This window comes from Denticeps clupeoides, chromosome 13 (assembly GCF_900700375.1).
Source record: "Denticeps clupeoides chromosome 13, fDenClu1.1, whole genome shotgun sequence".
Taxonomy (NCBI): Eukaryota; Metazoa; Chordata; class Actinopteri; order Clupeiformes; family Denticipitidae; genus Denticeps; species Denticeps clupeoides.
Genome location: NC_041719.1, coordinates 19,963,106 through 19,978,332, shown reverse-complemented (window position 1 = coordinate 19,978,332; position 15,227 = coordinate 19,963,106). Strand labels below are relative to the sequence as shown.

The 15,227-nt window shown below is 44.5% G+C and overlaps 1 protein-coding gene across 7 annotated transcripts in view; it reads left to right on the top strand.

Annotated features, from left to right (window-relative positions):
• The window catches only part of LOC114801680 (ephrin type-B receptor 3-like), a 36,009-nt gene extending 21,047 nt beyond the window's left edge, over positions 1–14,962 (top strand). The window contains exons 4-16 of one of the 7 annotated variants that reach the window (XM_028999859.1): positions 2,410–2,565; positions 3,309–3,644; positions 4,710–4,834; positions 5,024–5,186; positions 5,525–5,636; positions 6,560–6,612; positions 6,769–6,891; positions 7,929–8,176; positions 8,684–8,899; positions 8,974–9,123; positions 9,209–9,402; positions 10,756–10,911; positions 12,335–14,962. In XM_028999859.1, coding sequence (XP_028855692.1) covers positions 2,410–2,565; positions 3,309–3,644; positions 4,710–4,834; positions 5,024–5,186; positions 5,525–5,636; positions 6,560–6,612; positions 6,769–6,891; positions 7,929–8,176; positions 8,684–8,899; positions 8,974–9,123; positions 9,209–9,402; positions 10,756–10,911; positions 12,335–12,443 — 2,141 coding nt within the window. In that variant the 3' untranslated portion in view covers positions 12,444–14,962. Of the gene's footprint in view, positions 1–2,409; positions 2,566–3,308; positions 3,645–4,709; positions 4,835–5,023; positions 5,187–5,524; positions 5,637–6,559; positions 6,613–6,756; positions 6,982–7,928; positions 8,177–8,683; positions 8,900–8,973; positions 9,124–9,208; positions 9,403–10,755; positions 10,912–12,334 lie in introns of all 7 variants that reach the window. The other 6 variants (XM_028999857.1, XM_028999858.1, XM_028999856.1 and 3 more) reach the window with 6 other exon arrangements.
• Positions 14,963–15,227: the final 265 nt, after the last annotated feature.

The window sequence follows — 15,227 nt, the reverse complement described above, 5'->3', positions numbered from 1 at the left end:
GGTGATAATAGCCTGCATTTGCACAGCATGAAGTCTGAAAGAAATAAAAATGTTAGCAGCGGGAAAGGAAGATGTGAATTGAAACAGCAGGCTGGGCCACAGCACTGAGACTGAGCAAGCAAAGCGGGTCAAGACATAGACAGGAAAAGACAAAGGGCACTCAGACATGAATGTGTAAGGAAGAGGAAAAGGCAGGTGAGACTGAAAAGTTCAAGCATAGGAGAAAAGGTGGCGATGCAGCTGCGGGGGCGGGGCCTCAACACGTGGCCACCTGGGGGGTGACGAGTGACTGGGCCGCAGCCTACGTAAATCTCCAGCCTCTGTGTGGTTAAAAAGTCATTTATTTGCTCTTGGCAGCTCAAGGTTAAAGCCCCGGCCAGCGGACCTGATAAAACGCTCTCTAATCAAGCCGACCGGAAACCAGCGCTGGGGGATAAATCTCTCTGTCGTCACCCCCCTCTCTTTCCGTAATCTGAAGGCCGCTGGTCTCATTAATACTGTGGGCTCAGCAAGGATGGCCACATGAATATTAATCAATATCGCTCTCTTTCCCTCTCTTGCTCTCTCTTTTCCACGCTCCACTTTTTTGCCCCTTCCGTTTGCACTCTCGCTTCCAATTTCAGCACAAATTCTAATCAGCTCTTTAAGCCCCCTGTGCTGCGCAAGAAAGAGATAGTGAGAGGGAGGGAGGTAAATCTACAGGAAAAAAAGCCTATAGGATTAGCATTTTCTCTGCCTTTTTCCTCTCCATCGCTCCTTCTCTGTCCGTTGCGCTCTGTCAGGAGCAGCGCTAGAGGAAGAAATGGGATGAAAGGAAAAAGCTGACTTCTTGCCTTCCTGGAAGCGATTGATCAGCACTTTCAGCTCTTCAAAAAAATAAAAACACACACACACATCTCGCCTTGTTTAAACGTGGAGCTCTCACTGCTGCGTTAATGGGCATGGAGCAGGGAAGTGGGTACTCTCTCTCTCTCTCTCTCTCTGTCAGTGTGGCGTTATTTCTCTATCTCAGTACCAGTGACGATCTCTCCAAAGGTGCAATGTACTCTCTCTCTCACGCCGACCTGCATTATTTACTTAACAAAGTGCTTCCTGCTATTAATAACACTGATTAATGGCCAGACGACAAATAAACGGTGTGTGTGGACAAACTGAGTCTGAACAATCATGTTGCTGTGATCTCGAGATCCTGCAGGTTCACTCTCCACAACATTCGCAAGATTAGGCCTTTTCTTTCACAACAGGCTATGCAGCTTTGGAAAAAAACATCTGCCAAGTAAAGTAAAGTAAAGTGTGTTAATGCACATCTCAGAAGCTGCATGCAGACCTGCACCAGTATGAGGGAGGAGCAATGGCAGAGATTGATTTTTTTTGTTTGCAGGCAAATTGGGGAAACCCAAACAGATTGTATAGTAGAGGTGTAGTGATTCTCCAATTAACAACTTCAATGGATAATATAACGGACATCAACAAAAAGATCTTTGCTATAAACACAGTAAGCTAGATGTATGCTACCAATCATAGATACAGATCTGTGCATTCATCTATAAATTTTCTACAACACTCAACATACATTATATTTTATATAATTATGTGTAATATCCTATAAATAAAATTGATGTATTATTTTCTGATTTTGTGATGTGGTAATGAAGTGTAGCAGCGGGACTGTGATTTTGGTCTAGCTGTAGGAGCCCAGCCTTTCTTATGAGTTTGGCCTAGTAAGCTCAGACTTCCTCCCCCACGCTGTGTTAATGTACCTGTCAGCGGCGCCCTTGATTGTTTAACAAGATGGTTTAGTGAAAGATACAAGGTCTTAAAAACAGCACACATCAGAGCACTACAATCTCTTTCTCTAGACCTTAAACTGGGAATAGCTGCAGTAAATGGCTGTAACAGACTCCTGATATGGGGCGCAGGCTCAAAGCAGGCCAGATCTTTGACGGGCGTATCAGTTTGATAAGCCTGACACCATCTCCGATTTATTTATTTATTTTTTTGCATTGAGATCTGGACAGATGTACTACTTGGCATACGCTTTTTTTTTCTAAGCCCTTTGGGTCAAGCCATGCAAATTAGGTGTGTCTGTGGTTACTTTAAAGCATATGTCTAGGAAGGACAGCCTGTGGGACTATTGTCTGTGGACTTTAATCCTTGTTCTTCTTACACTTGCTTGGAATTAGTAAAATGGGTTTCTTCTTTTGTGTGGCCATTTGGACCATACCAAGATTTAAAGAGACATTCACACACTCCCAGATTTAATGTCACTTTGAGACTGCTTTAAATAGTTCAGATTGATCCAGGAAGAGTTCTCTCTCTCTCTCTCTCTCTCTCTCTCTCTCTCTCAGTGTATTTTATATTTTAGATCTGACTCAAATTGGTGTCAAAAATTCTATTCTCTCTCCACAGCCTGCAGTCCTGGCACCTTTAAGTCACAGCAGGGGCAGGGGTTTTGCACCCCCTGTCCCCCCAACAGCATGAGCAGCTCAGGAGCAGCCAGTATCTGTGCATGTAGGAACGGCTACTACCGCAGTGACAGTGACCCTCCTGATGCCAGCTGCACAAGTGAGTTTCCCTCTCATGTCTGAATTGACGCAATTGCCTAAGTTAATTAATGGCTTAGTAAAATACAGTAGCTTCTGTTTGTACCAAGCAATCTTGCAGCTGAGCCAGAACTCTCCACAATGGGTGTTCTGCCCGCAGGCTTACCCTGCTTCTCCTGCTGCCACCAAGCTCTGGAGATGCGGAATTATTTAAACATAGTCCCAGCCAGGCGTTGTGTGTGGTGTATTTAAAGATTTCTTTCTTACCTGAAGCATTGCATTTTACCTGTACCTGAAGCATTGCACATAAAATAGGAAACTGATCTTGGTTTGTTTTATTCACTGCAGCTTTGTTGCTCCCAAAGCACTGGGAGAGATAAGGCCTCTGTAATTGGATAAGAACTGCTTTACAGCTGCCAATAGCCTCTCACTTTCTGGCCTGCCGTTTCCACCCACCTGCCCATCCTCCCCAAAGCAGAAATCTGATTATTCCAGGGGGTGATATTAATCGTGGCATTTGGTTAAACTAATAACATGCTGCATACCGAGCGCACTTTGCCGCTAAGCAATGGACAAATAAAATGTCTCCTGCTAGAGCTGCAGCTGTAGTCTGGCAGAATTGAATTTGTTTGGGGGAAAAAAAATATTAGTAGTGAAAATGTTGAACAAATCTTTGCTAACAGACCTGTTTTTTACTTTCTTCAGGTTTATCATGAAATATTAAATACAACACATAAAAAATTAATTAACCTAATTTCTCCACAGCTATCCCATCAGCCCCACGCAACGTCATCTCAAACGTGAATGAGACATCGCTGGTGCTGGAGTGGAGTGATCCTCGGGACCTGGGCGGTCGCACTGATCTCTTCTATAACGTCATCTGCAAGAAGTGCCAGCCCGACCGAAACATGTGCTCGCGGTGCGACGACAACGTGGACATCTCCCCACATCAGCGGGGCCTGATCCAGCGCCATGTGTCCATCAGTAACCTTCAGGCCCACACACAGTACAGCTTCGAAATCCAGGCGTTCAATGGCGTCTCTGGAAAGAGCCCCAGCACACCGCAGTCTGCCTCTGTCAACATCACCACCAACCAAGCAGGTCTGCCAATAAACCAACTCTTCACCTTTAAAATAAGATGCAAGAGCATCTCAATGAGTCTCTTGATAGAGATGCCCACACCACTTTATCTTACCCATGACCAGAGCCAATCCAGAGTGTAGGGTTCCTCAAAGTCCAACCAAAGAGATATGTTAACCTAATTTGAGCAAATTATAGTGGGAGGTTGATGCTTAGACTCCCGCTGGGATTAGCTTCCTCCTGGCTTGTGGCCTGTTTGAACTCCAAGGATTGCCCCCTTCTTTTTGATGGAGTTGTGGGCCTTTCAGACCCCCACATAGCTCAGCCTTTGTGTTGGACATGTCAGTGGTGAGGTTATGCTCAGACACTTACACAGTAGTGGGGTTGTGGAGATGTGGCGAGCGAGACCCTGGCCAAAGAGATTATCCGCGAGATACTCCCAAGGCACATACTTGAATATTCATTCAACTTTTAAGACCAAAAATAAATACGCATTGTGGCGCCACTGGTATAAGCTTTTGGGGCACCATGGTTACAGCCTTCTGTCTGCTCGGGTGTGGGGCCTCTTAATCCTGGGTCCAGAACTGAGGGAGGGTGGAATCTTCCCCTGGGGGGCATTGTCCTGATGGATAGAAGGGTGAGTGCTGCATAGCCAGAGCTCTGACAGAAAGGTGGGAGGGGAGGTATGTGGTGAGACAAAGAATAAAATAATAAAAAAATAAAACAAGGGCCTATAAGGGAGCTGGACCTAGGGATTAGGGAATGAGACAGAGTACAGAGAGGGTTGAAATGAAGAGGTGAGATGGGAATGAAACTAGAGAAGTCAGAAAGGGGAAAGTTTAGAGGAAATAAAGAACCCAAAAGAGTTAGAAAGGCAGAGACAAAGAGTCCTCAGACCATTAGGCCAATCGGAGGGGCTGGTTTAAAGTCTTGCAAGTCTCTGCTTGAAGAGGAAGTGCTGTAGACTGGGTGTGGGATGTCCTGCAGTCAGGCAGAGGTCAAACCTTCTTTGAAGGCTTAAAATACCTGCATTACTTTTATGACCAACTTCAATAGAATTTAACAGCTACTCTCCCTTGTTCACAGCTCCCTCTGCAATACCCACTGTCCACCTTCTGGGGGCGACAGCAAACACCATGAGTCTCTCTTGGCTCCCCCCAGAAAGACCCAATGGAATAATCTTGGATTATGAGATAAAGTACCACGAGAAGGTAAGTGTTGTACTAACCGTAGGTAGCATTTCACAGAGCGGTGGCTAAGCAGTAGTTGTATTTTACTGTATACTGGGGCCAATGAGAACGGATTTGGTTGGTGGAGTACCAATCTGCCTGCTTGTTGTGTTCTAGCGATGGCCACGATGGACAAAATGCAGAATTTTCATTTCATTGTTGTGCCTGCAGGATCAGGGAGAGGCTATTGCCCACACCATGACAGCTCAGCGTAGTTCTGCACGCATTGAGGGACTCAAGCCAGCTACACCCTATGTGGTCCAGGTGCGCGCCAGGACTGTGGCAGGCTACGGGCGCTACAGCAGCCCGGCTGACTTCAGCACCAACCTGCTGGGTAGGCCTCATTCAGCTGTGCCCCCAGTTTCATCAACAGATACTCATCAACAAGGACTACTGTTACATTAATAGTATAATGATGCTGGTATTTTACTGGTTACTGTCATGATGGAAATTCTCGAGATCAGCACCACTGACATCTTCTCTTACTCAATTACCACATGAAATAAATACATGAAATCACTGTCTGCACCACCAACAGGAATCTATGTGAATTCTAATGTACACAGACATTTATTAACTATATGGAAATGTAATGTTATTATGTAGAATTATAAATGAACTTGTAATAACTTGTGGATGACTGTGGACTGATTTTTATTTTGCCTGTCTCAGCTCCGGAGACTGATGCAAGGGTTCAGGAGCAATTGCCCCTCATTGTAGGATCTGCAGCTGCTGGCCTTGTCTTCATCATTGCTGTCGTCGTCATCGCCATTGTTTGCCTCAGGTGAGTTATGGTCATACGTTGGCTCCACTGCCTCCCTGTCTACATCTTCTACAGTTATGGAGGGGAAGAATAATGGATTGGTCTACTAATGGACAGATTTCCTGCTAGCCCATGTTAGATGGCACTGGTTCATCAATGGCTGCATCTATGGCATGGTAAAATGTTGCTTAAAAAGTTGGTAGGAAACATCAGGGACCACAGGAGGTATGGTGTGGGGCATAGATGCTCACTCACATTTCGCATATTGGTAATTTTAGATTTTTTTTAATGGAGAGGGTCTGAGATTATGTAGCTGTCCCTCCTTGATATAATTGTCCCTGCCTTTTTGCTTTATTATTTCATTGCTACACTGTGTCTCTGTGTGATCACACATCTAGTGAGGAAAAAAATAGAAAAGAAAGCCTAGCCTTGGCATATTCCGGAACAGAATTTGAATTGGAAATGAGATGCAAATCACCAGCGGGTATTACTGCCCCGGTTACTGGTTAGACAACAAAGGAAGCACATTAACATGTAATTTCAACAGACCCAACCCCCTCCAATGCCCCATACCCAAACTAGCACATACAGCAAAGTAGGAAGAAAGGAGAATAGAAGAGTGACATGAACGAAATTCAGGCTGAACTTGCATGCAGAGTGTGTTTTCGGACGAGTGTGTTTGCAGACAGCTGAGACAGCTATTGTCTCTTTATAGTTTCTAAGGTCCTCGCATTGGGGATCCGTGCCAGATGCCTTCCCTTTCATTCTTAGTGGGTCTTTATTTTAAGGTCCTTACTACACTTGCCAGTTTTCCCTTTAAAGGTTTTTTGTAAGAATAGCGGTTTCATCCAACATGCTAATTCTTCTGTGGTTTATCAAGCTCCTGCAGGCAACCATGTTTTAAGTCATGTTCATGTGAGCTATTTATATCTGTTTTTTAACAGAAAGCAGCGCAATGGCTCAGAATCGGAGTACACTGAGAAACTTCAGCAATACAGTAAGTATCTGCATATTTTCCTCAATCAATACATAGTGCTGCAATCTGTGGCCAAATCATACCAAAATGTGCTAAAGATGCAGTTCAGAAATTTGATTAACCAAACAGTTGCAGTCTGGATTAATAGGACAATTCTGGATATTGAATCCCCTATAGTGACCCCTGGAATGAAGGTCTATATTGACCCCTTCACCTACGAGGACCCCAATGAGGCTGTGAGAGAGTTTGCCAAAGAAATTGACATCTCCTGCGTGAAGATCGAGGAGGTCATCGGCGCAGGTAACCACCAGCAGAGGTTCCTGAGCAGCAGGGGGAGGACAGCAGGGCACTCCACCCAGGCCATACCATTAGAGGACCTCAATGAAAGCGGTACTTCAGTCAACTTCAGTCCCAGCCCCTCCCGCCTTTTCCCCACGCACTCCTCGTGGAATTGCTTTACTCAAGCAAACCTCTCATGAGGTTCAGCCTCTGGAGTAACCTGAGCCGCACAGCCATCTCCACTTCTATCCAGAACTAGATTCTAGCTCTGAAACTATGATTATTCTATAGCCATTCCCCAGGAGACAGATCTGTCCACTTCATGCTGTAGTTGTCTTGCCAATAACCCTTCTGTCCATTCCTGTGTTTTACCTTCAATACCCCAAACCCATTGTAGTAAAAATGTTACTCTGTTTCCTGTATTTGTTATTGTTCCTGTACTGTTGTAGGACTGTAGTCGTGTGTGCCAAAGAAGGACTATTGAATGTGTTGGTGGTGAGAGATAGAGCTGAAATCATTTGCTTGCTGTTGCCTCTTTAGCTGGTGATACTCATGAAGACCTTTGCTTCCCAAGCTTTGGCCTAAAATTGACAAACCGCCTTCCCCACCTTGTCCTTCGTTGCACCTCCCGTTGCACCATTCTGTGTCTTCCCGCCAACTCCTGTGCACCTCAACACAGGTCTTAAACAGACGCCAGCCACCGTTCCCAAACTTCTCTCGCCCCCCTTGTCTCACACATTGACCCGGTCCCCCTATGAAGCCTAGCCCCTTCCCATGTTCCTGTTTCTTCCTTACTGTTTCCTTTTCATTTGCCCGACTCCTGTCCCTGAGCTTTGAGCGCCCCTGTCCCTGGACTGGCGTGCTGTGTCACCGCTGCCATCCCTGTCACTGCTGTCACTGCCTGAGTCCTGGCTTCTCTCATAGTCTTCCCTCACCTGGCTCCTTGGTTCTAACCAGTAACTGTACCTCTTCCATGTCTCCCCCACTCTCCTCCACTCTTCCTCCCATCTGCCCTCCCCATCTCTCTCTGTTTCTCTCTTTGGACCCCATCCTCGCAGGAGAATTTGGGGAGGTGTGTCGTGGTCGTCTGAAGCTTCCTGGCCGACGGGAGATCATCGTTGCCATTAAAACTCTGAAGGTGGGCTACACTGAGAGGCAGAGACGAGACTTCTTGAGCGAGGCGAGCATCATGGGCCAGTTCGATCACCCCAACATCATTCGCCTGGAGGGTGTGGTTACCAAGAGCCGGCCAGTCATGATCGTCACAGAGTTCATGGAGAACGGAGCTCTTGACTCCTTCCTCAGGGTAAGAGTTTACCTCCCTCCATTACACTTTTCTCAGGTACACTCTAATAAAGCCACAGATTTAATCTCCTTTTTCCCAAGAGAGCCATCCACTGGACAGCTTTGACAAATAGTGTATTGAGTTTCTGTGACATCTAGAGAAGTATGATTTGGTGATTAATCGTACACTTTCATTTCTTTAGTCTTTATTATTGTCTGGAGGAAATTAGTTTTTCAGCCCCTATAACTGCAAAAGAAACACAGATAATCACTCCAGGATATACAAACACAGGACTTTTACTCACTCTAAGTCAGTCACCACATATACCCACATCTATCACAGTTACATCATAATCTGGATCTGTGAAAGGAATGGACAATGGAATTTGTTTGCTAACGCCATGGCAGTAGAGTCCTCAATCTCTCTGAAGAAAACTTACTACCTGCTTGACAGGAAAAGGAACTACACAGGGCCCAATGTTTTGGACATATTGTCAGTTGTCTCATGACCTTCTTGTCTTCCTTTCAGTTAAATGATGGGCAGTTCACGGTCATCCAGCTGGTGGGCATGTTGAGAGGTATTGCTGCTGGGATGAAGTACCTGTCAGACATGAACTATGTGCACCGTGACCTGGCTGCACGCAACATCCTGGTCAATAGTAATTTGGTGTGCAAAGTGTCTGACTTTGGCCTGTCCCGTTTCCTGGAGGATGATCCCACTGACCCCACATACACAAGTTCTCTGGTAAGGATTGGCATCTAATGTGAACCTAAAATAAAAGATAATTTTACTTAAACTGGGTCCTTTCTGTTCGACAGGGGGGAAAGATTCCCATCCGGTGGACAGCTCCTGAGGCCATTGCTTACCGGAAGTTTACCTCTGCCAGCGATGTCTGGAGCTATGGCATTGTTATGTGGGAGGTGATGTCATATGGCGAGCGCCCCTACTGGGACATGAGCAACCAGGATGTGAGTCCCTCATTTTTTTTCCCACATCTTTTATGTCCCTGGATTAGCCCTGGCCACTGTGTGAACTATATTCTTTGTTGGCCAGGTGATCAATGCCGTGGAGCAGGATTACAGACTGCCCCCACCCATGGACTGCCCCACCGCCCTACACCAACTAATGCTGGACTGCTGGGTGAAGGAGCGGAACCTGAGGCCCAAGTTTGCTCAGATTGTCAACACACTAGACAAGCTTATCCGCAATGCTGCCAGCCTTAAAGTGGTCACCAGTGCACAGTCTGGGTAAGGACTGTTTTCATGCAGTTCTGCTTCACTGCTAGTCATGCAACCATAATACTTTTGGTTATATATTTATATTATGGTAAGATGATATACCAAGGTGCCAATAGCATCGATCTATAACCACTTAATGAAATGATAGTTTGATGTAAAAGAATTCATGTTAATTGCCACATAGAGCCCCTTTATCTTTGGTTGAAGGTAGTGAAAGAGCATCGTGCTAATATCCAAACGGCTGCTCTAGGGGAGGCCTAAGGTGGGCCAGCAGCCCAGGGAGATGTCGAGATGCTTAAGCAGCATGACTGTTGCTTACAACTGAGGCCTGACAGGTGGAGTAATTAGGCAGATTAAGGCGCGGCAAAGATGGGAATGCTTTTAATTAGCTGCTAATGAGATTTTAAACAGGCCAACAGAGAATGCCCTCCCGCCGCGGTTAATAAGAGAGGTATTTGGTGGGATTGGTTCTTCAGCAGACATTGCACATAGCAGCATTGTTTTGTTGACAAGTGTGTGGGGTGTGTGGAAAGCATGAGGCATGTATTTAAACGTCCCACTTCCACAATTCATGATTGTCAATTTATAGGCTTATTTCTTCATAGAAGACCTGAACAAATATGGTACTGTAGCTATAATTTTTGTTTTGAAGTGAGGCCAAGCAGGCTCCTGATGGTGGACCTTTATCTGAATTTATTGGTTTCTTCATAGTTGTGCAGCTTTGGAAATGTCAGTTTTTCTTGGAAAAAAATTAACCTCTAGTGAGCATTAACAATGGTCCATTAAGAGAACCTGTCTGTTGGGGTAATGATGGCAGCCCAGGAGCAGGGGGCTTATTAAAACTCACTCCTTCCATCCATCTGCACCCCTTTCCGTGAATGGAGCCTCTGTGTCTTTGCTGTTCCCTCTTGCTTGGTCTTTTAATTGTTAATTAATCTAATGCCATCAAAAGACAACTGAGATCAGCAGAGCAGAGCGTGGACACAGTGGCCCATTTTACTCTGTGCTCCCCTTCACCTCAGCCTTTGTTTATTAAATCTAACACGCTGATAACTAGTCATGCAAAGCTATGGTGGGTATGCTGGGTGGCGAGAACTAGGCACACAGCACTTGACCTCATCCTCACCCCACAAAATCACCCCACGGTGATTTTTTATGTATACGCTGTTTCAATGGGAATCTATATTGTGTAGAGCTTTCCAGCCAGTCCACTGCAGTGGTGAAGACCAGAGTGATGTGTGTTTTGGGATGGGTTGGACCCTACAGGGCAGCAGAGGTGGTCTGGGGGTTTGGGGGTGAGGTTTCGGTGGCGGAGGCAAGGCGTGACCTAACCCTCTCTCTCTCTATCTGTATGTCCTGTAGGGTCTCGCAGCCCCTCCTTGACCGCTGTGTGCCTGACTACACCACCTTCACCACTGTGGGCGACTGGCTGGACGCCATCAAGATGAGCCGCTATCGTGACAACTTCCTTAATGCTGGCTTTGCCTCCTTTGACCTGGTGGCTCAAATGACATCAGAGTAAGTGGCCATAAAAACAGTTAAAAAAATTAAACAGTGATGAACATGCTTCAGAGTTGTTTCTTTCAAAGAGGAAATATAAGACAGAGAACAAATTACAACATAGACAATGAGGAAACTGATAAGGGAGGAAAATCAGATTTTCTGAATGAAGCTGCTGGTAATGATCATGTTTGCATGTTTGTAACAACCATTGCATGAGTGGTATTACGAAGAGAAAACAATGAAGGAAGCAATGGAAGAAAAGCTGATGCACTGCCTTGTGCTCAGAGTTAGATTGAATAGACTGAATTTGATATTTTGGGAAAAAATTCTGAATTGTTGAGGGTAGATATAGAGAACCTCCAACCCAAACACTGGCTTCATGGACAAAAAGGGACAGCAATAGAGAAAATAATCACATCTATGCAAAGGTTTTTTTTTTATTTTTTTTATTTTATTTTTGTCAGTGGAAGCAATAAAACCTTCTGGTCATCAGCTGATAAAGCATACTGTCTGTGAAGAGGAAATGGCAAATTATGCTCAAATGAACAAACAAGTACAATAATAACAGATATATCAACCTCATTAAGCTCATAATAAGGGATGGAGGTGGGGGTAATTTGTTTCAATTTGGCAACTTGACAGGTGGACCAATCCACTGGTTTCTCTGGCTGTTAATGGCTGGTAATTCTTGTAATGGTCTTCATTTATTATCATTTTATCCTCTGTTGCTTGTGTGATGAGCCCGGTGTGGCAGAAGGCTGAGGGTGGGGGAGGATTTGTCTAATTTGTGTGAAATGCCAGAGATTTGCGTCTGTGGACAGGAGGAACGGAAAAGCTCATGGCCTCTGAGGGCATCTGCACTCTCTCAGTTATCTACACAGGAAGGTAAACAAAAAGAAAGGGACAGGAGAAAAATGTCTAGTGTGTTGAATGAAAAACCTTTGTGAAGATTAGATTTTTTTTTGTGTCATGGCATAATTGAAGACAGGACAGATTTATATTTATTAAAAGTTTTCATTTGATTTCCACCTATGTCAATATTTTCAATTTGTAAGGCCGATATTTGCATTTTTTATATCTCAGGTGCTGTGTGATCTGTGGGTGGGGGTGGGTGATGTAGCAACATGCTGCAACGTCTTTTGATGTGAAAGGTAGCAGCTGCCGCTGCAGTTGCCCTGTGGCCAATCATTAATCTGCAGGTCGACCTTCCCACACTCTCACTGCTTATCTGGCACTCATAAAACCCTAGCCGGCATCATGGCGTGTCACACTGTGACCCAAGGTTTAAACTTAGCTCAGCTGGCCACTTTCTCAGGGGTCCATGGACAAAGTTGCATTTTTTAATACTGGCAAAATTCATTTTCTTCTAATTTGTGGGCAGCGTTATTGCATATGGAGCTATGTGTTAACATTGCACCCTTTTTTCTTTTCTCCTCAGGGACCTGCTGAGGATAGGGGTGACATTGGCTGGCCACCAGAAGAAGATCCTCGGCAGCATTCAGGACATGAGGCTACAGATGAACCAGACGCTGCCGGTGCAGGTCTGAGGATCAGAGCATGACAGCCAATGGGAACCCAGACATCTCTGCCAATCAGATGAACCTGGCTTGCAGTGCCTCTTTTTTTTCCTGTTTCCTCATCTGACCAGACATTTATTGCCATTTTTTTGTATATTTTTTTTAAAGAGAGTCAATCCCACGTGTGCCTCGCTGGCTCTGGAGTGGGGTGCTGTTGCATGCGTGAGTGATTTTTTTTTCTTTTTTTATTGTTACTGTTTTTTTGCCCTTATTGGTGAGTTTGGGCAGGGGCATCAACCCTTTCCTTGCCTGGTGTCACCTCTTCATGTGGAAACATTTGCTGGACTCTCTTTAAACCTGTGAGCAACCTCCATAAAGACACAACTGGAGAGATGGAACTCTGGGGAAAAGAGGACAGAAGAAGAATCCGTCTTGTGTCAGTGTTTGTTAACTGTGTGTGTGGGTGTATATGAGATATTGCGTGTGTGTTCATCTTCATATTGAAGGTGTTTTATTTAAAGGTGTGTTCAGGTCTGGAGGGGTGTAAAGGACGCTCTGACCTGTCCACAAAATCACTACAACTGTGGCAGTCAGATCTCAGAACTCCCGAGCTCTTTGGGTTTAGAGGACAAGAACAACATTGCTGTGTGTGTGTGTTTGTGTGAATGTGAAAGAGGCAGATGGAGTTGGTGTAAGCTGGGGGACAGTGTATCGATTTGCACACAAATACTGTACAATATTGCTTCCGCTCCTAGCCACCATGGAAAAGTAACGCATGAACTTGAACTTTGACCAGGAGCAACTAAGCAACTATATCCAACACAAGTATATTCGAAGGAAGATTGCTAACATTTTGTATTGAATCAAGAATTTATGAAATTTGGGATATATTCATGGATATATATGCATCATCCAGAGACTGCCAATAACCACGAAAAAAAAACATTCTTTGCTTCTTTTTTTCTACATGGATTCAGCCTGTTTATTCTATTCCCTGATGTATTTATTTTTACCCAAAATGGACAGTGGGTCGACAAGAGCAGAAAACGTGAGAAATACTACAAAGAAGTCAATCAGTGAATCAGACACACATTGGAAAATTGTACTTGTTGTTGTTCTAAACAGCCTGTAAATCTTTTAAATAAAAAAAATCACATAAATGATGTTAAAACACAAAAATAAAAGAGTGTTCAACAAATGCATGGTAGTACGAAAGGAGACCTGGAGGCTGCCACAGGTATTCCCATCTCAACTGTTTCAGGAGGGACACTGAACAGTGTCTGATTACCCACAATGCAACTGTTGACCTCCGTCTCCAGCCGTTCTTTTTCTTTGCCGAGTTCGTGGGACCCGCAGGACTGGTTCTTTATCTCCAGTCATCTCCTGCTTGAGATTGAGCGTGTGTCCCTTTGAAGCTGTCTGGTCTTGTCTTCCACTTGCAGCTCTGTCATGTCCCCTCCCCCCAGCCCAGCTTTAAAAGCTTTAAAATGAGTGCATGTTGGTGTCTGCTGTTTCAGGAAGTTTTGTATCTGCCTGGGGGTAGGTGTGCATCTTGGCTTTGACTGTTTGAGGCTGAGTCAGACACTGATTAACCGTCAATTAATAGCAGATATGGTTATTACCGTCCAGCATCCTGCTGCAATCAGTTTGACCATGGCGACCGTCACTAATTACAGCCACCCTGACATCCTGAGGCTGTACTGCTCCAGCTAATTGGGTGTAGCCCTTAATTCTTACAGCTGTATACCATCCTCATTGTGGGTAAAAGGGAATTCTGTGACTACTGTCCAGACCCAAGGTCACATATCATGCACTCAGCTGATGTGTGATATGAAAGATACATTATTGTATGCATAGAATAGTGTCTTCCCTACACAGACAGACTCACACAATCACACACAAGAATAAATTCTCTGGTCAAGAGGGTGAACTTGAGAACAAGGGGTTAAGAAAGGGTTTTTAACCAGGGCAGCTGTAACGAGAGCATATACATGCTACCCAGTGTCAATCACGTCATGTATTGAGAACTCACACATTTAACCCAGATTATTCAGCCTTGACAAGACCTGCTGACCCTTTCCACAAATGTTCAGGATGCATGTTTGTGTGTGTGTGTGTGTGTGTGTGTGTGTGTGTGTGTGTGTGTGTGTGTGTGCGTGTGTGTGATTAACGGTGCTAGTTTTATGCTGCATATCAAAGCAGACCCTTCCAGAGTGCCAGAGTATCCCTTCGCATCGGTCTAAGAACCTCCTCATCCCTCGCTCCTCTCCAGATGTACCTCCAACCTCCATCCCTTCACTCTTTGTACTTCTCTGCTTCTATGCTTTTATGTGAAAATAACACACATCATAAATGACCTGTATTGAGGAGAGTATTGTAATAATTATAGAGAAAAAAACACCCATGTGTTAAAGATGCAACTTTTCTTTTATTCTTTCTTTCTTTTTTTGGAAAAATTGAGGTGTATTTAATGAAGACAAAACCAACAATGATGCATTCTTGTAGAAATATTTTTAAAAGACCCTTTTGCAATTAAATTATTTAAGAAATATGATTCCTGTTGTGTGTATGTGTGTGTTTCACCTTATTTTTATTCAGCACTCTCATAACTGCACCATGACTTCTGTTTATCAGCAATAAACATATTCTCAGGTTATATTCCAACCATGAGCAGAGCCATGCATACAGTACAGGCCAAAAGTTTGGACACACCTTCTCATTCAATGTGTTTTCTTTATTTCCATAATCATTCTAACTGAAGGCATCAAAACTATGAATGAACACATGTGGAGTTATGTACTTAACAAAAAAGGT